Genomic DNA, 19,607 nt, shown 5'->3' with positions numbered 1-19,607 from the left:
AAACCACTGGTAAATGGTTTACTGACCATGGTATCACTGTGCTCAATTGGCCTGCCAACTCTCCTGACCTGAACCCCATAGAGAATCTGTGGGATATTGTGAAGAGAACGTTGAGAGACTCAAGACCCAACACTCTGGATGAGCTAAAGGCCGCTATCGAAGCATCCTGGGCCTCCATAAGACCTCAGCAGTGCCACAGGCTGATTGCCTCCATGCCACGCCGCATTGAAGCAGTCATTTCTGCAAAAGGATTCCCGACCAAGTATTGAGTGCATAACTGTACATGATTATTTGAAGGTTGACGTTTTTTGTATTAAAAACACTTTTCTTTTATTGGTCGGATGAAATATGCTAATTTTGTGAGATAGGAATTTTGGGTTTTCATGAGCTGTATGCCAAAATCATCCGTATTAAGACAATAAAAGACCTGAAATATTTCAGTTAGTGTGCAATGAATCTAAAATATATGAATGTTAAATTTTCATCATGACATTATGGAAAATAATGAACTTTATCACAATATGCTAATATTTTGAGAAGGACCTGTATGTCATCCTCAGCACAGAAACACTGTGAAGATGGGAGCTGATGTCCCAGTTCCTCAACTTACCAAACATTAGATTCTGTATCCTCCAGATAAGGACTACATCTCTCATGTTTCTTGTCAACCCCTACCCCCCTTGTTCCTTTCAGAAAAGCAGCTTTTCTTTTTTTGTTCAGCAGACATCTTACTAAAAATTTATATCGGAGGAAGTTTTGTGATCAGATGTAAAAACAAGAAGCTATGTTGTTTTCTCCATAAACTTAATTCAAATAAATTACCACATGAATTAATGAATCTGAAACTCGTGCCTTTACCTGCAACCGCACAATGAAACATAACAGTTTTCAACTTGTAGTATTATAGAGGCTTGTGCAAAAAATCTTCCTCATGACATAAATGAACCAAGATTATATTTTATTCCATGCAGGAGGCATCTGATATTTGACTGAGGATGTCATGAAGGTGTTTATTCAGATGCAGAACATGTTTTTTTAAAGCAGTACTAGTATTGCTTTCTACAAGTTTAAAAAACTAACTTCTAAAAAAACTAAACTCTAACTTACCAGAGGTGCACCTTTAACCTGTCCTGCTGCTGAAACTATTTAATTTCCCCCTAGTAGGGATGATGAGGTTAATCTAATCTCTATATTAATAATTGTATGATTGTAGAAGTTCATTTATTCAACTGTTTAGGGGATGGATCCCTGCACCATGGAGCCCATAGAGTTTTATTAATTCTCTGTTGTTCATTGTAGGAGAATATCTCTCCTTTCTCTCGGTCTTTCCACCATTTTCTCTGCTTAGGACACTCTTAGGCTCACTATAAGTCCTCCTCACTACTCTTAACATCTTCTCACGTTAGCTATATTAAGGTCTAAGGTGCTTCATGAATAACTTTTATCTTCCCGAGGGAAAATTCTAAGAACTATCCTAGAATTCGAGAAATTCTACGTTTTTCTTAGAATGACATCAATAGGAGCTACTTTTAGTGTTTGGAGTCTTTGTGAATACAGGCCCTGGTCTGTGTAGTCATTCCTTGCAGGTCAGTTCTAAGCTGTGCTTCCCTGACGGTTCTGCTGCTCAGTCTCCATATCCATATCCAAGCATGCAGGATTACATGCATCCTCACTCAGTCAAGTGGCCGCCTCCTTATCAGTTGACCATGTAGCTTCCTTCACATAACAAACCATCTTTTAGCTTTTATGCATTATTAAAGATACGCCTTATCGCCTTTGAAAAAACAGAGAAAAATACTATTTATTATAGCATATTTAGTTGAAAGTAAAGTACTTTTTCTAAAGGTGAGGTGTCTCCACACCTGCGTCTAGCCATTCTCAAGCAGTTTTGGATTCGTTATTTATTATGAATAGTATCTTTGCCATGGTAGATGTTTTCATCATAATGTGCATTAACTGAGAAATCAACTCATGCTTCTGGCTAAAAAGCAAAACTGAATGGTGCAGAGAAAAGTCACATTATGAAATATCAGGAAAATCACTTTTCTTCATCTGAACACAAAGTATCCCTTTTCTCACATCATCTGGACAGCGGTACCATACTGGACTGCTTGGGCTACAGGGACTTACTGCCAGGGGCCCAAAGAGTCACAGGGCCCCCTGAGCTTCACCAGAAAAATGTCACAGAAAAGACCCAGCTGAGCTCCAGTAACTGGATGTTAAAGACTTCACATCATTTCTAACCAGTCTTCAAGTAGAAAAAACTTGGAGGAGAATCAGGAGGGGAATCATTGCCACAGCATTAGAAACCTTAATATATAGGTGCTTTAAGAAGATGAATAATGGAGAAAAGACAGAAGAAGAGGAGGAGCAAAAGCAACTCTCTTCTCCTTCATTGTTATTAATTTATTCACTGCTGCCTCCTCTGGAGCAGTGAGGAGAAACAAAACAGAGAGCGGCAGAACATTTGCTTTCTACCGGGCAGGACTTCCAGCGTCAACCTCTGCTTCTGTCCACCGGCGCTGATTTCTATGAAGCCTGAATAGGTACGAATATAACAAATGTATTTCTGAAAGAGCTTTTGTTGTAGATTATGAAAGATTTTATTGGTCAGGGACTACATGATGGTCAGATATGTAGTCACATGTCTTGAGTCTTAGGTAACTATTTTATGATGGAATAATTGCAAAAATATTAAATTCAGCAAACATCAATAGTTGTAGTCTAATTGCTTGAAGTTTGTAATTTTCATCTCTTCTGTCACCATTTGTCAAACCAGGCTCACGTGTTTGTTGGGATTCGGTCAGATCTTTTGCTGATCGAATAGGAATCATAACAATGTCCACAACCACAAATATCACAAAACGAAGAAAGGATGTTCTCCAGTTGGATTGTGATGTTTCTGTGGAAGTGGAGCCTTCAAATACTCCTGTAAACACGGATCCCAATGCTAGCTGGGGGACGGAGCCAAACTTCAACCTCAACCTTAATCTGAGCTCGCTGAGTAATCCTCGCCCCACCAAAGAGACCTCAAAGATACATTCTGGGAGTAAAAAGGAAGAGAAAAGTAAACGAGGGGGGAACCCTGGCGATAAGAGAGCAGTAGCTGCAGATTTTAATACAATTTCATTACCAGATGAAAAACTAAGGAGCAAAATCCCAACCATTTCCAGCTCACCAACAGCTCAGATGACTGTGAAAAACAAATCCGACCAGCAGCTTAAATCTCCAAACATTAAGCATTCTTCTACACCCGAGATACAAATGCATGACAAATCAGTACTGAGTCCCAAACCAAAAGGTGTGAAGCTGAACAGCAGCCAAAGATCTACAGAAAAAGTCAAAACTGAAACACCTAAAGCAGAATCTGCAACTGCGCTGACGCCTAAACCGACAACTAACTCTGCAAACAATGTATCCCCAAACCTTAAGGTGCAATCAAACAGGAAAGATGAAGCTGGAAACGAGATTCACCACGAGACACCATCAAAAACACTGAAGCTGCTTAAAAGCCCAAAGGGCCCCATTCAAAAAGGAGATGAAAGCAGTATCAGTCCACGACCGACCTATCGGACCCCAACAATGATGACCAAAACCAAGAAAACAGATCCTAACCCTGTAAACTTGATTACTGCTTCCGACCAAAACACTGGGGATGACTCCAGAAGACAAGGTGTTTTCATAACCCCAGGAAGTTCTCACAAAGAGAAAACAGAATCAGCATTGCTCAGGACTACCCCCCCCCAAGTAACGTCTCAGAGTCAGAAATCATCCACACAAATTAAAACCACCAGGACCAGAAACAGTATCGTATCAGGGTCAAAGGAGAATCTTCATGTTAAAGATTTAAATGTTGCTTCTGGATCCAAAATCACTCTCAAATCTAGAGCAAAGTCCAAAGCAACAAAAGGATCCAAAGACAGCCTGGATTCAAAAGCCAGTTCTAAATCAAGATCTCATACTGGGTCCAAAGATGCACTGGATTGCAAAAGCAGCAGTGCCTCCAAAAGCAGTTTGGACTCTAGAGAGAGCTTGGATTTTAAAACACTCCAGAGCTCCAAAACTAGGCCAAAGTTTAGGATTGGTTCCAGAGACATACATGACCCAAAAGCACCAACGGAAACCAGGATGAAGAAAAGCCACCAAAGTTCTGAGGAAATTGCTGATTCCAAAACGGTGCCAGGTTCAAACAACAACCATGACTCCAAACTTCTTCAAAACTCTGAAGCAAGTTTTGATCCCAAAATCAAAACTGCCTCGGGTTCTGATTCTAAGCCAGGCATTACTCAGTCAAGTTCTCCTGCTACCCTGCAGGCCTCTGCTTTCAATATGGACCTTCTTGGACGTGTTTCCCTATCCTCCACCTCTAGCGGAAGCATCCAGACTGCAGGCTCTACTGTTGGGCCCAGTTTAAATCCTAAAAATCAGTTCGATTTATCAAGGTGTGGACAAGTTTGGTCCGGTTCAAAGTCAACGCTCACTGATTTGTCCTCCGCTTTGAGGCACTCTCTGGTATCAACTAGTCCGAATCCAGGATCCAGTACTGGAAAAGGCTTTGCTTCTACTTTAACTGGATCAAACGGGGAGAACCAGAAGAGTCCAAGTTTCTCTCCAGGTAACAATCAAATTGTCAAAATACTACAGAGGCACGGTAAAACTTTCAACCACAAACGTATAGTTATTTACAAAGCAGAGGTTTTAGGGAGTGGAGTGACCTTCTCCTTTTAGACCTGCAGGGTCTTCTTCACCTGAAACTCACTGAATGGGAACTTATGACTGTATTACTGTTTTGACATGTTGGTATAGAGTCTCGGTCTCCTAAGCTACTAACATCTGAAGTGCTTACAGAGGCACTGTCTTGCCAGAGGCCATGCAATTGTTCAGGGAAACTCTAGATCCAAGTATTGAAGGAGTATGACAGCTGGTAGAAATGCCTCTGGGTTTTGCCTTTGATTTCGCTCTGGAACATTAGCTTGGCAGCCATGTTGCACCGCCATGATGTGCTAGAGCAAAACCGTTAGTCTATAGGGAGTCTTTTAGGTTTTTCTAAGCAGTCAAAGCAGTTTTTGTAAGAAAATAAATTGACGTAACAGGTTTCAGTTTTAGGGTTTTACCAGTAGAGGTTACTACATCCTGCATATTAAATCTTTAATATAAATCGGCAAACACTGAGACAGCGCTTTACAACTTTATCAGAACAGAGTGACTGTTGCGTTTACCTCTCTGTCAACAGACCATCTACTTCTTTGTTTTTGCTTCTCGGTGTGTTATTTCAGGTATCCTGGCCCCCTTGGCTTCTTCCAGTCCTAAAGCCAGACCTATGGTGACCTCAAAGATGTTGGATGGATTCGCATTTACCTCTGAAGCTTCTGCAGTTATGAAGAGAAATCCCGGCAGTTCATCTCAAAATTCTAGTCTGACTCGGGGTCTTACCTTTGACTCAATCACAAAACCAGGTACTAATGCTGACAAGGAGCATTCAAAAGTTGCTGAGAGTAAGGTGAATACTCAAGGAGGGCTTGGGGAATCCCCAGAGGCCAAGAATGATGGGGATGGATGTCTGTCAGGAGATGATAGGAGAAAACCGGATATCCTCCTGACCAAAGATGGTCACCCTGGAGAAACAAATATCATCTCATCGCCTTGGGCATCAAGGGAGCCAAAGCAGAAAAAGCAGGTTCGTGGAAAAAAGAATGAAGCGAATCCTTCATCACCCCTTCATCCTCTTTCTTCTTCTTCCACTCATATGCCAACCAAGAAGAAAGTCAAAGAGATTGCAGTCAAAACTGAGTTGGCTCAAAGACTCCATAAACATCCAGGGAGGCAGAAAGAGGTGGGCGTTCAGGTGGAGGTGGAAGTGGTCGAGCGCTCTGCCTCTACAAGCCCCAGCCTCCAATGGGGACCTCCTACTTCCTCCCTGATTGGTTCCCCCAGCTGTCAGTCATCGCTGAGCTGCAACCCACCCCTTAAACATGTCTGCCAGATTGAGATTGAGCTATGCAGCCAAACAATGCTTCCCTACAATGTTCCTGACAAGGCGGGTTCCCTCCCTGCATGTTTGCACACTTACAGCTTACAGCAAAACCCCACCCTCATTTTGGAGCTTGGACAAAACCACAATCCAGATGTGAGCACTGACAGCATCAGGGAAGACGAAAACGAAGATGAAGAGAAACGACAACCCAACAAAGCAGAAGAGGATGGATTTGAAGGGAAGACAGAAAAACCTCTGGAGGTGTTGTGGGACAAACAAGGGATGACGTGGGAGGTTTACGGCGCCTCTGTAGACCTGGAATCTCTGGGCACCACCATCCAGTCCCACCTGGAGATGAAGATTCGGGAGCAGGAGAGACGCAACTGGATACTTAGGAAGTCCATCTGTTCCAACAGCAGCTTCACGCGATACAAGCTGAAGAAGAGACGGAGAAGGTTTCTGGGTTGCTGCATCAAGGCGTCAACTGTGGCAGACTGAGATCCACGAAGTTCACAGAGTTCAAACACATGATCTTAATTAATTCAAGATGGATTTAGATCAAGCAAACTGTAAAACACCCCTAATATTTCCCATGTTTGTTTTAAATACACATAAACTAATTAGCCAACATAACCACTGTTTGGAAAAATAACCTTCTACAAACTGGGTCCAACCTCAACAAGGTGGTCAGGTCAGAACAGTTCAGGATTCATACCTTCAGTCTTCAGACATTTGCTCCTCATTTAGGGAGAAATATCACTTTATTTGTAATTTAATCCAATAAAACACAGTTTTGTTGATTTTTGCTAAGTAAATTCATACTTCCCCCATACACCCTTAAATTCATGTGGAAAATGTAAGTTTTAGCACTTTGATCTTCGATCAAATGTGCCTAAAAAGGAATATTTGGCTACAGTGTCTCATATGTCAAAGAAGTAAGTGAAATCACTAAGACTTGTTCCCTCTTCTGTTAGGAGAACAGAGTATGGCCCTTTGTTTGTAATAATAAAGTAGGACGTCCTAACAATATGTAGTCCTCATCTTGTGATGTTTAGCACACATTTAGGTGTGTTAGGATTTCCTCACACAGCAGAATGGGTCGGTACCTCGGTTTTGTAGCGTTACAGATTGAGTTTTGAGCTGCATAGGCTGTTGACGTGGAGCTGAGAGGACAGTACCTCTGTTGCTGGTAAATATTTCATCCCGTTTCTTTTTTGTGAAACTCTGCACAAAGCACTCAAGCACAGAGCAGAACAAAAAGCTTCCAGTCAGAGGGGGATTATTTGCTAAGGAGTTATAAAGTCATTTTCTTTCCTCGTTTTCTGTCTGTTCTCTTTCTTCTCCTTTCCTTTTCATTTTTATCTTTATTTCAATTGCCTTGTTTTTTTTACCAATTTCTGATTCTTTCTCTTTCAACTTAATTTTCCTTTTCTCTCCTATTTTTGTTACTTTCAGTTGTTCCTGTCTTTATTTATGTTCACTCCTTATTTTCCTTGTCGTTCCTTGTTGCATATGTTATTTTTCATTTTCTTCTTCTCTCCTTCAGCGTTTCTGTCAATCTCTTTCTTGTCTAAATTGTCTAATTTTCTTTTTACTTCTCATTGTTTCAGTTTCTTTCCTTGCCTCCTGTTTCCTTTGTATTTTCCACTTTTTGCAGGTGTTATTCTATTTTGCACATAACTTTCCTCCTTTTTCTTTCATTTTTTAAAGTCTTCATGTTTATTTTTTACTTTTCATCTTTCATTTTTTGTTCTTCCTCTGTTAAACATCACTTTCCAGCTGCTGATCTAACAGTAATGGTTCTTTTGATATTCATATATGTGTTCCGTCTAATTGTTTTGTTTCATTATATTTCAGACTCTGGTCCCCTTCCTCTTCATCTCCTCTTCTTCTTGAAGCCCTCCCCCCTGTTTTGTAACTCCTTCTCCTCCTCCTCCTGTGGATGCTGCTGATGGAGCTGAATCCATTATTTAAATTATTCAGAAACATTAAATTCATGCTCATGTTAACAATGGAAACTCCACAATATTTTATTCACAGGCACATAAGAACACACAGACTGTATGGAGGGTAATATTTAATTAAATCAAGCTCGTTTTAAGTCAATCAGTTTTAAGTCAAGTATCTTTGGCCTGTTAGTTTTAAATTTGTAAAATAAGTTCTTATTTTGAAAAGAGTTTTTTCTTGGCAGTTCAAGTAACTTTGATTTCAGATTGATTTCATAAAGCTGGTCCACTTGGGGAACATGTAAGGCTTAACCTTTGTGGTAAAAAAAACAACCTAATGTTTCAGGTTTATGTCAGCATTTTATTAGTTGATTAATCCTTTACATGTTGTCCATAACCTCCAGGGTCCAAGTTTCAACCGTCTAGCTGTTGGTTTAAGGTGAAGTTGAAGAACTTGGAGGAAGTCCTCTCTTATCATTATTCCTCCGACTTTTTGCAGTGCAGCAGTATCACTGGCATCTGTCCCTCAGCATGATGTTACCACTGTCATGCTTAACAGTTGATAGACTTACCTTGATTTCTTCAATACACTTCATGTCATTGTGGTAAACAAGTTGCCTTTAGTCTACCATGAAAGCATCCCCTGAAAGTATCTGACTTGTCCATGTAGTGGTAAATTTCAGTTGAGCTTGAAGGTATCATTTTTGGAGCACGAGTTTCAGTCTTGGTCAGCAATGTAAATAAATGTTATAAATTCTGAACAAGTGAACAAATATCCAGACAAAAGCATGCCAGAAGCCTGTTGATAACCACGAGAAGTGTCTGGTGTCTCTGCAACTTGCTAAGGGACATTTATCCCATTATTAAAGGGGAGAAATATTTGAGCCTTAATTTCTGATGTTTAAAACCATGCATTCATTGGTTATATCCATTTATTTTTGTATGGTTGCAAATTGGGAAGGCAGGTGCTTATCTCCAGTGGTCATTGGATGACAGGCATGGCACACCCAGGGCAGTTTATCAGTCAATCACAGGGCGACACAGAGACACCATGCTTGCACTCACTCACTACTAAGGGCAATTTAGAGAGATTAGGTGACCTAACACACATAATTCTGGTCTGGTGGAAGGAAGTTGGAATACCCAGAGAGACCCCACACATGCATGAGGAAAACATGCAAACTCCGTGCAGAAAGACCCCAGGTTGGGATTTAAACCTAGGATTTTCTTGCTACAAGGCAACATGGTGTTTGAATCAAAATTAAATTCATGTGCTTAATATGAATTTTTTGTTTGCTGGAGAATCATTCCACTCAGGGGAATCAATAAAAGCCAGAAATTAATAATACATCCATGCTAATGATGAGAGGGTGTAAACTTCTGCTAGTTATTTTAAATAATAACTTTTTGAAATGCTTTGTTCATCGAGGTCATGGCTCTCAAAATGATATTTATTTCCTAAACAAGGTTCTGCACACAAAATCTGATTTATTTTGTGGTTGTTTAAGAATAAAGAAAACTCATTAAAATAAGGCCGGAAGAGTAATTTGGACCCGATTAAGCTCAAGAAACCAAAACATCTTACACCTTTTGTTCGTGGCTGACGTCAGGACGTGCCGTGCTCTGATTGGACGCCTCTCCGCTCAGTTTAAGCCATTCCCCGTTCAGCTGAATGCGACCTCCAGAGTCACAGCGCGAGCGCCACTGACTGTTCAGGGCCGCCACTGGGCACCTGTTGCCAAGGAAACTGAAAGAGGCGGAAATTACCAGTTAATGACGTAAAAAGGTGAGTTCGTCTGTTTTTTTGGGGTTTTTTTTTTTGCCGTCATATTGACTTCAAAACGTTTGGAAATGATTTTTTCTTTATATTCTCCAACATACTTTTAAAAACTATTTAAATTTTTTTCAGTTTTTGCGTTGATATTTTAATGTCATAATTGCAATAATCTTAATGTTTAGCTATTGCCAAAAAAATTGGTGGCCATATAATAAGACGATTATTTCTAATGCAAGTAAAATATAGATAAATATAGGGAATAATCTCTTAATTTCTTGGTCAAGCTCTCTCTAATTTTATTACTTGTTCTGTTTCCTAAACATTTTTAATTAAATAATTAAATGCAAAGTTTTAATCTGTTTTTCCAAAAATATGCTGCCTTAAATGCACATGTGTTTTTGATGTGTACACTGTTGTGAAGGTCATGCTCACCAATAACAAACTTCTCTGGTGTTTGTCGCTGAGTGATTTTCAGTCCAAACATGTCAGCAGCAGGAGATCTGTATTTAATACCATCAGAGTTTTGATCTAACCTAAAATGTAAAATGTAGATTGCATCACCAGAAAATGAAGAGAAAGGTGACAAGTTCAGAGTTATCTGTCATATATGGGATCAGTTTTACATACAGCTTTTAAACTCTAAAATCAAACCCAAAGTTGTTGATTTGAAAGGTTTTTACATTTTCCTGGGAGGTGTTACAGGTCAGTATTTATAGAACCGGGGCTGTTGTAGGTGACAGACAGGGAAAATAAGGGGTGAAATCGCCGAGCTACAGGTCTATTTGTGGAACACACACATACACAGAAGGAGAAATGGACACCGAGGGAGTAGCAACCTAAAAAACTACTTCAGCCCTCTTTCATCCTTCCCCCCTCTAAATAAGAGACCCCTAAATATGCAAAAGCTGGAGGTTTGATGCTGTATTAAAGAGACGGTTGTAGTAATGATGGTGTCATGAGTTATATGTTTTTCAGAAATGTGCAACTTGCTCAGGTTTAATTCCTTCATGTGAAATCTCTACAGCTGTTAAGGACAGTCAGTCATGTCGTCTACTGTGCTGGTCAACCTTCTACGCTGTGGCCACTTCTCCATGGCCAGACGAACCCTCCTCGCTGTACAGTCCTCTCTGGAAGCCTCCACACAGTCAGGGCAGGTGAATATGTCCATGCAGTTGCATTGTGTAGCATTCAGGAGAATTATTTAAGACAACCTTAGCTACAATACGTCATTCATTGACGCATATTACACCCTGGCACTGAGAGGGTTCTCTCAGGGTACTTTAAGGTACCTACAGGATACATAGTAGTACTAAATGGCTATCTCCAAAAAACCTTCTGGACACTTACAGGGCACCCATAGCGTGCATACAAGAATGGATACATTGATTGGGTACTTAAATGGTGTCTACAGGATATACTGCAAATATGCTAGGTACCTATAAAGTACTTACAATGATTCTATGAGTAACCTATATGATCCTTTGGGGGTACCTGAAGGGTACTTACATGAAGCCTTCTAAGTCATTACAGGGATCAGGCTGTATAATGAAATTTACCTTTTTCTCCTGGTCGTTGCCAAACATACTACTTGCATACATACTGTTTACTGGGTAAACACCCAAAACATACAAGGTGCTTTTGGGAGACCTAAAGGGATATTTGCATGGTACATTCAGGGTCATTACAGGGATCAATTATAAAATACTTATTACTTACTTGACTTACTTAATCACTGACAGAGCACCCACGTTGTATTACAAGGCAATTTTTAGCACATTTTGAACCTACAAAGTACTGATTTTCTACCCATGGATTTTTTAAAAGAGTCCCTATATGGTAACAGCAGTGAATCTGCAAGGTGCTTACAGGGTACCCACTCAATACCTGGGTATCTCTGCAGTACCTATTGGGTACATGCATATAACTTAATAGATGCAAAAGTGGTACCCACATAGTAGCTGTATGGTACTTTCAAGGTACCTATGGAGTACTAACAGGGAGCCTATGCGATACACTGGGCTCGTACTTACATAGTACTTACAAGGGTTCTTTCAGGTACGTGTAAGGTGTGCCTTTGGAATATATACTTACACAAAATAGGGTAATTACACATGGGGTCCTTAGTGGAGACCTAAATAGTACCTACATTGTTCCCAGAAGGCTCTGTTATGAGATGCGAATTGTTACCATCCTGTTGTCCAGGATTTACATACTATTGACCAGGCTAACTGTCGGGTATTTAAAGTATACTTACTAGATATTTGCTCTATACTTAAGGAGTTCTTATTGGTTACCTTTGGAGTAGGTACTGAATACGGAGACCAGGCGGTGTTATAAGGTGTGACTTATTCAGTGGGAACATAGACAAAATTATAATTTCTTAAACAGGTCTTGTAATCATTAAATAGTTAATACATTATTTGAATATCTATAGCATTTCAGAGTAGTTAATATTTTCTTTACAGCAGGAATTTCTATAATTTTATGCAGGTTGGTGGACCGTTGTTGGGGTTGGTGGGTGTACGACGGGCCAGCGGGTCGGTCAGGTTTGACAGTGACGGCAGTGGCCAGCCGGTGACATGGGACTCATTTGGTATTTGGGACAACCGGATAGAAGAACCCATATTACTGCCTTCTAGTATCCGTTACGGAAAACCCATTCCACAGGTAAGCGGTCCATTAGATTAATGAATAAATAGATGGTTGAACTTCTTAATCGACTAATGGATGAAATTAGAGTTGATAAAACAGAGTCGTAAAAGGACGGATGTCAAACCTATTAGAGCATTGTTGGTGTAATCCAGAAGATGAAGGTAAATATTTGTTTTCCTCTCAGATCAGTCTGTCCCGGGTTGGCAGTGCATCTGTTTTGGGTCTTCGGAAGCAGAATGAGGACCGACTCCGTATCGCCCGTATCCATGACAACCTGTTGTACTTTGCCGTGTTTGATGGCCATGGTGGGCCACATGCTGCCGACTACTGCTGCACCTTCATGGAGAAATGTATCAGGTTGAATAAACTTCAGTTAACTTTAAAAGATGGCATCTTAACCACCATATTTTATAAACACCGGAGTGTTTTGCTACAGAGACGCTTTGGAGGAGGAGGATGATCTTGAGAAAGTTTTAAACAAAGCTTTCTTAGATGCTGATAAAGCTCTACACACACATCTGAGCTACTTCAACAACAGTAAGATATTTTACTAAATCATTTATTCTGAAACTTTATATTAGATGCACATGAAAAAAATAGGGTTTCAAACCAAATTCTGTTTAGAAATTTGAATTACTACACAGTAATGGTTTAATCTCTGCCTATTGTCCATTGCAGCCTCATTACTAAGGTCAGGTACAACAGCAACAGTTGCTCTGCTACAAGGTGGCATTGAGCTGGTGGTTGGCAGCGTCGGTGACAGTCGGGCGATGCTGTGCAGGAAGGGACATGCCAACAAGCTCACCAAAGACCATACACCAGACCGCAAAGACGAGAGAAAACGGTACACGAGGCCTTTTAATACTACTATGTTACCTTGCTTTAATAAGTTCCTATGCCGTCTTTTTTGGTACTTATTTGAGTTACTATGTACCTATACGGTACTTACAGCATATCAGCAGGGTGCTTATAGGGTACTTACTGGGCATTTATGGCATATTTCCAGGCTACTTGTGAGGTACCAGTGGGGTACTTACAGAATTTTTACTGAGTACCTTTGGGACATCTACAGGGTACTTAAATGGTACAAATATAGTTCTTACTGGCTATTATCGGGTATATGGGGCATACCTACAGCTCATTATTAAGGACCATCATGGTACCCATAGGATAATTACTAGCTATCAATGGGATGCATACAGGGAACTTATAAGGTACCAACTTGGTATCTATGAGGCACTGATTGGGTGTCTATCGTGTTACTTCAGGGTTCTTATGAGTTACCAAAGCGGTACACATATGTGAAACTTGCCAGGAGGTGGGATACCTACATGGCTCTTATAAAGTATCATCTTGTTACATATGGGGAGCTTCCTGGATATTTATGGGATAGCTAATTGATCAGAGTGTTTGCAAACAGACCCAGTGTGCTGATCATGTATTCCCCTTTATTGTTTTCTGGTGTTGGGGTTTGCCATGAAGAGCTGCAGCCTCAGAGCAAACAGAGCAACGACACAGTTTTCCAAACAGTCCAACAGCTCGTTGGGTATAAATAGTGTGGAAGTCCACATTCATGGAGCTCATCCAGGAGTTGAAATCAGAGCAGGTCCACAGGTTTGGGATTCCCTTCAGCTAAAAGCAGCTGGTGTTATGTAACAGCAGAGCGAGCCTCCATCCAGCTGTGGACATCAATCAAAGGGGTTCACCGTTTAGTGCAGGTCAGACCACAAGTACTTTACAGAGATACTAAATATGTGTGACTGATATAAAGCTGCTAATGTGTTTTGTTTTAAATAAGTTATAGTTATTTAAATAAATGTTTAATTAGATTTAGCTTCAACACCTAAAGAAATGGTTTGAAGCTCTTTACATTTACGTTTTATAACAGGGGGGATTAAGAGCTGCTTAGCGTCTGACTAGTGGAACAGTTTGCCTTCTTCAGGATGAGTAAAGTTAAATTTCCACTGCAGCCTGCTTTGACCTGGTCTAACTCCTGCAGTATCTGTAACAGGAAACCAGCTGAGCTAAACACTGTAAACTGGTCAGCTTCAAGTGGTGGTTTTATTCTTTAAGAGTTTGTACCCCGTCGATCTTCTTTAGATTTAATATATTTAAGAGTTTTAAACTGAATGTCTGCATTTAGTAACTTGAATAATTAATTGTTATGTATGGTTATAGAGAGTTTGTTGGGAATGCTGAGGAAATATGGGGGTTTAACTTTTACGGCTAATCCAGTTCCTTTATAACCAAACTCGACTTAGTTTCCAGTGTGAGATGGACTCCACTGGGGCTGCTCTTACTTTTGCAAGACAATGGATTGTTGATGGATGGATGGACTTCTCTCTGAACAAACCAGTCCCTTATAGATAAGAAACGCAGATGCTCTTAAAATGCAAACAGAACCAAAGTAACACACAACCAGTGAGTTGAATGTGCAAATACCTGTCTAGCCTAGTTTTACTCAGAAAATAACCGATCCTGTTTGGTTTTTGTATTCAGGATCCAGAGGTTTGGTGGTTTCCTGTCATGGAACAGTGTTGGTCAGGCAAATGTTAACGGGCGGCTCGCCATGACGCGCAGCATTGGGGACTTCCACCTGAAATCCAGTGGTGTCATTGCAGAGCCGGAAACACATCGACTCTCTGTGAGTCCTGGCCCATATTTATCTGGGGTCTCAGTTCTGAGTCAGTTTGGATCTGCAGAGGTTTAAAACCCAGACTTACTCTTCTGTTGGAGTATTTTTTTGTATCTGTGTTATTAGGTAGATTATTCCACTGGATAATTAGCTTACATACACATCATCTATCTGTGCAGGTCCAACATGCCAACGACTCCTTCCTGGCTTTGACCACAGATGGCATCAACTTCTTATTGAGTGACCAGGAGATCTGTGATGTCATCAACCAGTGCCAAGACCCCACCGAAGCAGCAGAGGTCATCTCTCAGCAGGTAGACAATTAATAAAGCAAAATTTCAGAAAAGAATAGATACAACTGGCAATTTATTTCTGTACCCAATTCATTTCTGTATACATGTGCAATGAACTGTAGAGAAAACAGTATCATCTGTCAAGATAATGAGACTTAATTTTCTCTAGACTGAGAATAACTGAGCTTCAACCTGTGTTGTTACTAATATCAGACATGGTCCCAACTAAAATCTGAGATCTACTACATCATAAAATACACCTAGTAACCAGCAAACCACACTCCTTAAAAGGAAACTGTGACACATTTACAGTCGTTGTGAAAAGGAAGTACATTTATTTTACTTCTAGGCGTTTATGTGTTTATACATTTATAGTTTGCATTTTTTGCTTAATCTTTGTTTAATAAATATTGGCAAGTGGTTTTTGTACTCTGGAAGGTATATTTAAACTATCTTAGATTCTGTTAGAGATCAGATTATGTGATTTGGTTATGACTTGTATCACAAACGAAGTCGGCCGGTCATCAACCTGTTTGCTGTACAGGGGGGCAATATAAGATGATATGTGTCATCATCGAAATAAAACTTTTTAAGGGGGACACCAGGAACAGTAATAGTGGGCTGAGTTATACTCCCTGTGGAACACCATTACACCATTTTATATCTATAGATATATATATATATATATAGATGTTTTTTACAGGATTATGACACATACCAGCATTTTAGTGGCAAATGAATGTCTATATCCCCAAATAAGTGTATAAAATATTTATTTCAGGCCCTGCAGTATGGCTCAGAGGACAATGCAACCATCGTCATCATCCCGTTTGGAGCCTGGGGGAAACATAAAAGTTCCACCACCAACTACAGCATGAGCAGGAACTTCGCTTCAAGTGGCAGATGGTCGTAGACAAAAACATACATGAAACATGACAGAGCTGAGACTATTATCCTAATTTGACTTTAAGTAACCCAGAGTACCTTAAATTATGTATAACACCGCTCATGAATGCATCCAAACTAACTGGTGCCCACCAGCGGTCATCATGCTTGTTCCCAGCTAAGTAGTCAACCCTGTAAATAGAGTGTAAAATAATAAAAGTTGTACATATAGAGAGATTTACTGCCGTGTTTGTCCCGTACATCAGCTTTCTCTTATCATATAATTTGCATTTAGAGAAAACATTTTAGTATATTTAATGCATTTCCTTCTAAGTGACAGCAGGCATGCTGTCACTGTCATTCTGTTCATTTTAAATGAAACCTCCAGAATAGCAGAAATGTGTAAAATTATAAAGAGGAAAGGAAATGTTTCAGCCTCTCACAAATAAAGAAATAGTAATGAAAGCAGATTGTTTTTGTCGCCAACAAACCTTTTGTTGAAATGATGAAATACAATTAGATGTTTGACTCGATGTATTGATGTCCACCTTCAGACTTTGACTCCTAACCTTTGACGCTGTAAAATAATAAAGTTTAACAAGTTAAACAGATAAACATACATTTTTAGTGTGTTTATTTTCTTCAGATGTTCAAATGTGTTTTTTTTGAGGTTTCATAGACAGTAATCAATGGGCAGAGAGAGAAGAAAAGCAGCAAAGATCTCAACACCTGGCGTCTGTGTCGAAGACTGTTATCTCCATATATGGGGCGCTCGCTCCTTCACCACATCATGCTCGGTCTCACATGTAATACTGACAATACAGTACTTCCATATGGAGACAAGACTTGGGAGGACAACAGTCACATTCATGAAGTCACTGCAGCTGCAAACATTTGTCAACAGATGCCTTCAAAGATGCTGTACATTTGCTGGCCAGAGGAGATCAGCAACAACCTTTGGTTCTGTTCAGAAGACAATACTCTAAAGATTCGTAGAGTATGGCCATGAATTGGCCATACTCTAGGAAAGCCCCCTTCTAACATCACCAGACAAGATCTGACCTGGAAGCCCACAAGAACAGCTGGTGAAGGAAAATGGAGGCAGACAACAAGAGGAAACATAAATTATAGTTTTAAAATTAAGGAGTTTGTTTGCAAACTGTAATGTAGCCTTTTGTTGCTTCTGGAGTAATGGCCTCTTCCTGGCTGAGTGACCTTTCAACCCATGTTGTTCCAGGACTGGTGTTACTGTGGATAAAAACACTCTCTTACCAGCTTCAGCCAGCACCTTCTCAAGGTATTGTCTTTATTTTTTGTTTGAGTCACACATTTCGCAGCAATACATGTTATCTCTGGAAAACGCTTCCTGAACGGTCCGACGACTGGATGTCGCAATAATGTTTATATTACTATTTGAAAAAAATGAACATGGAACCTTCAGGCATCTGGAAATTGTACCTAAGGATGAAAAAGACTTGTGGAGGTTCACATTTCGGTCTGATTATTTTGGCTTTTGGCTAATATAAATAGTTCTGGTAATCCAAACTGACCTAAACAGAAAATGTCTGCTGTGTATTTAAAAATAATTACTGTGGTGTTGGTTTAAACATTTGGCTCACAGATATAAGGTTTATCATGAACTTTCTCCTGGTTGACTACTTGCTGACCCTCCTTAGACGTCCAATCACGTTGCAGGATTCTCAAATCCAGTGAGGGGTTCAGATGTTAGAAGGTAAATATAGAAACCATCAAGCTTAGCTGAATTCTCTCACATGACCAGGAGGTGTGACCAGCACACACCTTCCACACCATAACTGCACCTAGGAAACCTCTGAGGGACTGCATGTGTGTGCTGACCTTCATGAAATGCTGCTCTGTTAGTTGGTGTGTGGGCTGGTAGTCATGCGGTTGTTCTGGTAAATACCAGGTTGTATTTCAGAGCTTTAAAGTGATGACATTTGAGGAAATGGAGTAAACAAATCCCTTGTGTTCAAGGTAACTTGTTGGGGTTGTGCATGGTGTAGAGGTAGAGCGGGTCTCATATACTGAATCTATTAGATATTGATGCAGCCGTCCAGGAATTCCTGACCTTAAAACCAAACCCCCTTCTGTCTCTGCCCATTTCCTGTCTGATTGTTGAAAACCAGTTATTTAAACTAAATAACTAAAGTACTTGTTGTGTTAAGCACAGTGCAATGGCTGATTCTTGGTTCAACTCCATAAAAGGAATCTGTGTAAGAAATAACGCGTAAGCTTGTATTTGAAATAAACAGTGTACTGGCGCCCTGTATTGGTCTACATCTGTCCTAAACATGCCTAAAAAGCCACATCTGGGGAAAAAATCGTTAGGGAATTTAACTGGAGTTAGCACATCTGATATTTGTTTCCAACTTGAGGACTCAAAAGTGCTGCCAAAAAATATTGTAAACTTTTTCCATCTCCTTATGATAGGACTTATTATATATTTTCTAATACATTTTAATCATATCATTAGCTTATCAAAAATTTTAGTTTTAATTGTTTACATTAAATGCATAGTTTGTGCCAACACAAAAGTTGTCCAGCTAAAATATTAGAACACAATATATCATATTACACAATCACTATGGCAGTATCAATGTGTACAAATTTCACATTCAAAATAATGCCAAAATTAGAAATATGCTGTCCCAAAGTGATGCATAAAACCTGGTCCATGCATTTCTTACTTCAAGGCTGGACGTTAGTATTCCTAACTATTGGCAAGTCAAAAGAAATCAGCTGCAGCAAGAGTTCTGATGAAAATTAAAAAGAGAGATCATATTTCTCCTATTTTAGCTTCCCTTCATTGGTTCCCTGTTAAATCCAGAGTATAATATAAAATTCTCCTCCTCACATATAAAGCCCTTAATGATTTAGCTCCATCATACATCAGAGATCTGATTGTTCCATATGTTCCTAACAGAGCACTTTGTTCTCAGACTGCAGGTTTACTGGTGGTTCCTAGAGTCTCTAGAAGTAGAATGGGAGGCAGATCCTTTAGTTATCAGGCTCCTCTCCTGTGGAACCAGCTCCCAGTTTTGGTCCGTGAGGCAGACACCCTGTCTACTTTTAAGGCTAGGCTTAAAACTTTCCTTTTTGATAAAGCTTATAGTTAGAGTGGCTTAGATCATCCTGAGTTATCTCTGTAGTTATGCTGCTATAGGTTTAGGCTGCTGGAGGACATAATGAGCAGTATCATTCTCTCTGCAACATTCTCATACTACTCTCCAGTTTTGCATTATTTGCTGTTATTTCAGCTTTTAACTTTGTTCTCTCTATTCTCTTCCTAGAAGCTACACCTGGCCTGGCTCTGTGTCTACCTGTGACACCTTTCTGGAGAGGGGAATCGTCCGAGCTTCTGCTGACAACAACTTAATGCTCACCCTCTACCAATTATCCTGTCCAATTATCCTGTCTTCCTGTT

General features: G+C 40.0%; 2 protein-coding genes across 2 annotated transcripts; both read left to right on the top strand.

Moving 5' to 3' along the window:
• Window positions 1-2,489: 2,489 nt before the first annotated feature.
• On the top strand, window positions 2,490-6,472 carry gprin3a (GPRIN family member 3a). Its single transcript, XM_047386518.1, has 3 exons — window positions 2,490-2,546; window positions 2,780-4,615; window positions 5,277-6,472. Exons 2-3 carry the CDS (start codon window positions 2,839-2,841, stop codon window positions 6,470-6,472), a joined length of 2,973 nt encoding a protein of 990 aa, XP_047242474.1. The 5' UTR covers window positions 2,490-2,546; window positions 2,780-2,838.
• A 3,093-nt stretch (window positions 6,473-9,565) lies between these two features.
• Window positions 9,566-16,773, top strand: LOC124880270 (protein phosphatase 1K, mitochondrial-like). Its single transcript, XM_047385298.1, has 9 exons — window positions 9,566-9,706; window positions 10,722-10,851; window positions 12,188-12,364; window positions 12,534-12,706; window positions 12,786-12,886; window positions 13,028-13,193; window positions 14,849-14,993; window positions 15,164-15,298; window positions 16,059-16,773. Exons 2-9 carry the CDS (start codon window positions 10,741-10,743, stop codon window positions 16,188-16,190), a joined length of 1,140 nt encoding a protein of 379 aa, XP_047241254.1. The 5' UTR covers window positions 9,566-9,706; window positions 10,722-10,740; the 3' UTR covers window positions 16,191-16,773.
• The last annotated feature ends 2,834 nt before the right edge of the window (window positions 16,774-19,607 follow it).

Source organism: Girardinichthys multiradiatus, chromosome 14 (assembly GCF_021462225.1).
Source record: "Girardinichthys multiradiatus isolate DD_20200921_A chromosome 14, DD_fGirMul_XY1, whole genome shotgun sequence".
NCBI lineage: Eukaryota > Metazoa > Chordata > Actinopteri > Cyprinodontiformes > Goodeidae > Girardinichthys > Girardinichthys multiradiatus.
Note: the sequence above shows the minus strand (reverse complement) of the source record. Positions and strands in the feature narration are given on the sequence as shown.

Excerpts from the sequence above, each read along its gene's own strand:
- LOC124880270 (XM_047385298.1), top strand. The coding sequence starts at position 10,741 with ATGTCGTCTACTGTGCTGGTCAACCTTCTACGCTGTGGCCACTTCTCC. Across the intron at positions 10,852-12,187 it reads CCTCCACACAGTCAGGGCAG|GTTGGTGGACCGTTGTTGGG; the intron begins GTGAATATGTCC and ends AATTTTATGCAG. Across the intron at positions 15,299-16,058 it reads CAGAGGTCATCTCTCAGCAG|GCCCTGCAGTATGGCTCAGA; the intron begins GTAGACAATTAA and ends TATTTATTTCAG.
- gprin3a (XM_047386518.1), top strand. The coding sequence starts at position 2,839 with ATGTCCACAACCACAAATATCACAAAACGAAGAAAGGATGTTCTCCAG. Across the intron at positions 4,616-5,276 it reads GAGTCCAAGTTTCTCTCCAG|GTATCCTGGCCCCCTTGGCT; the intron begins GTAACAATCAAA and ends GTGTTATTTCAG.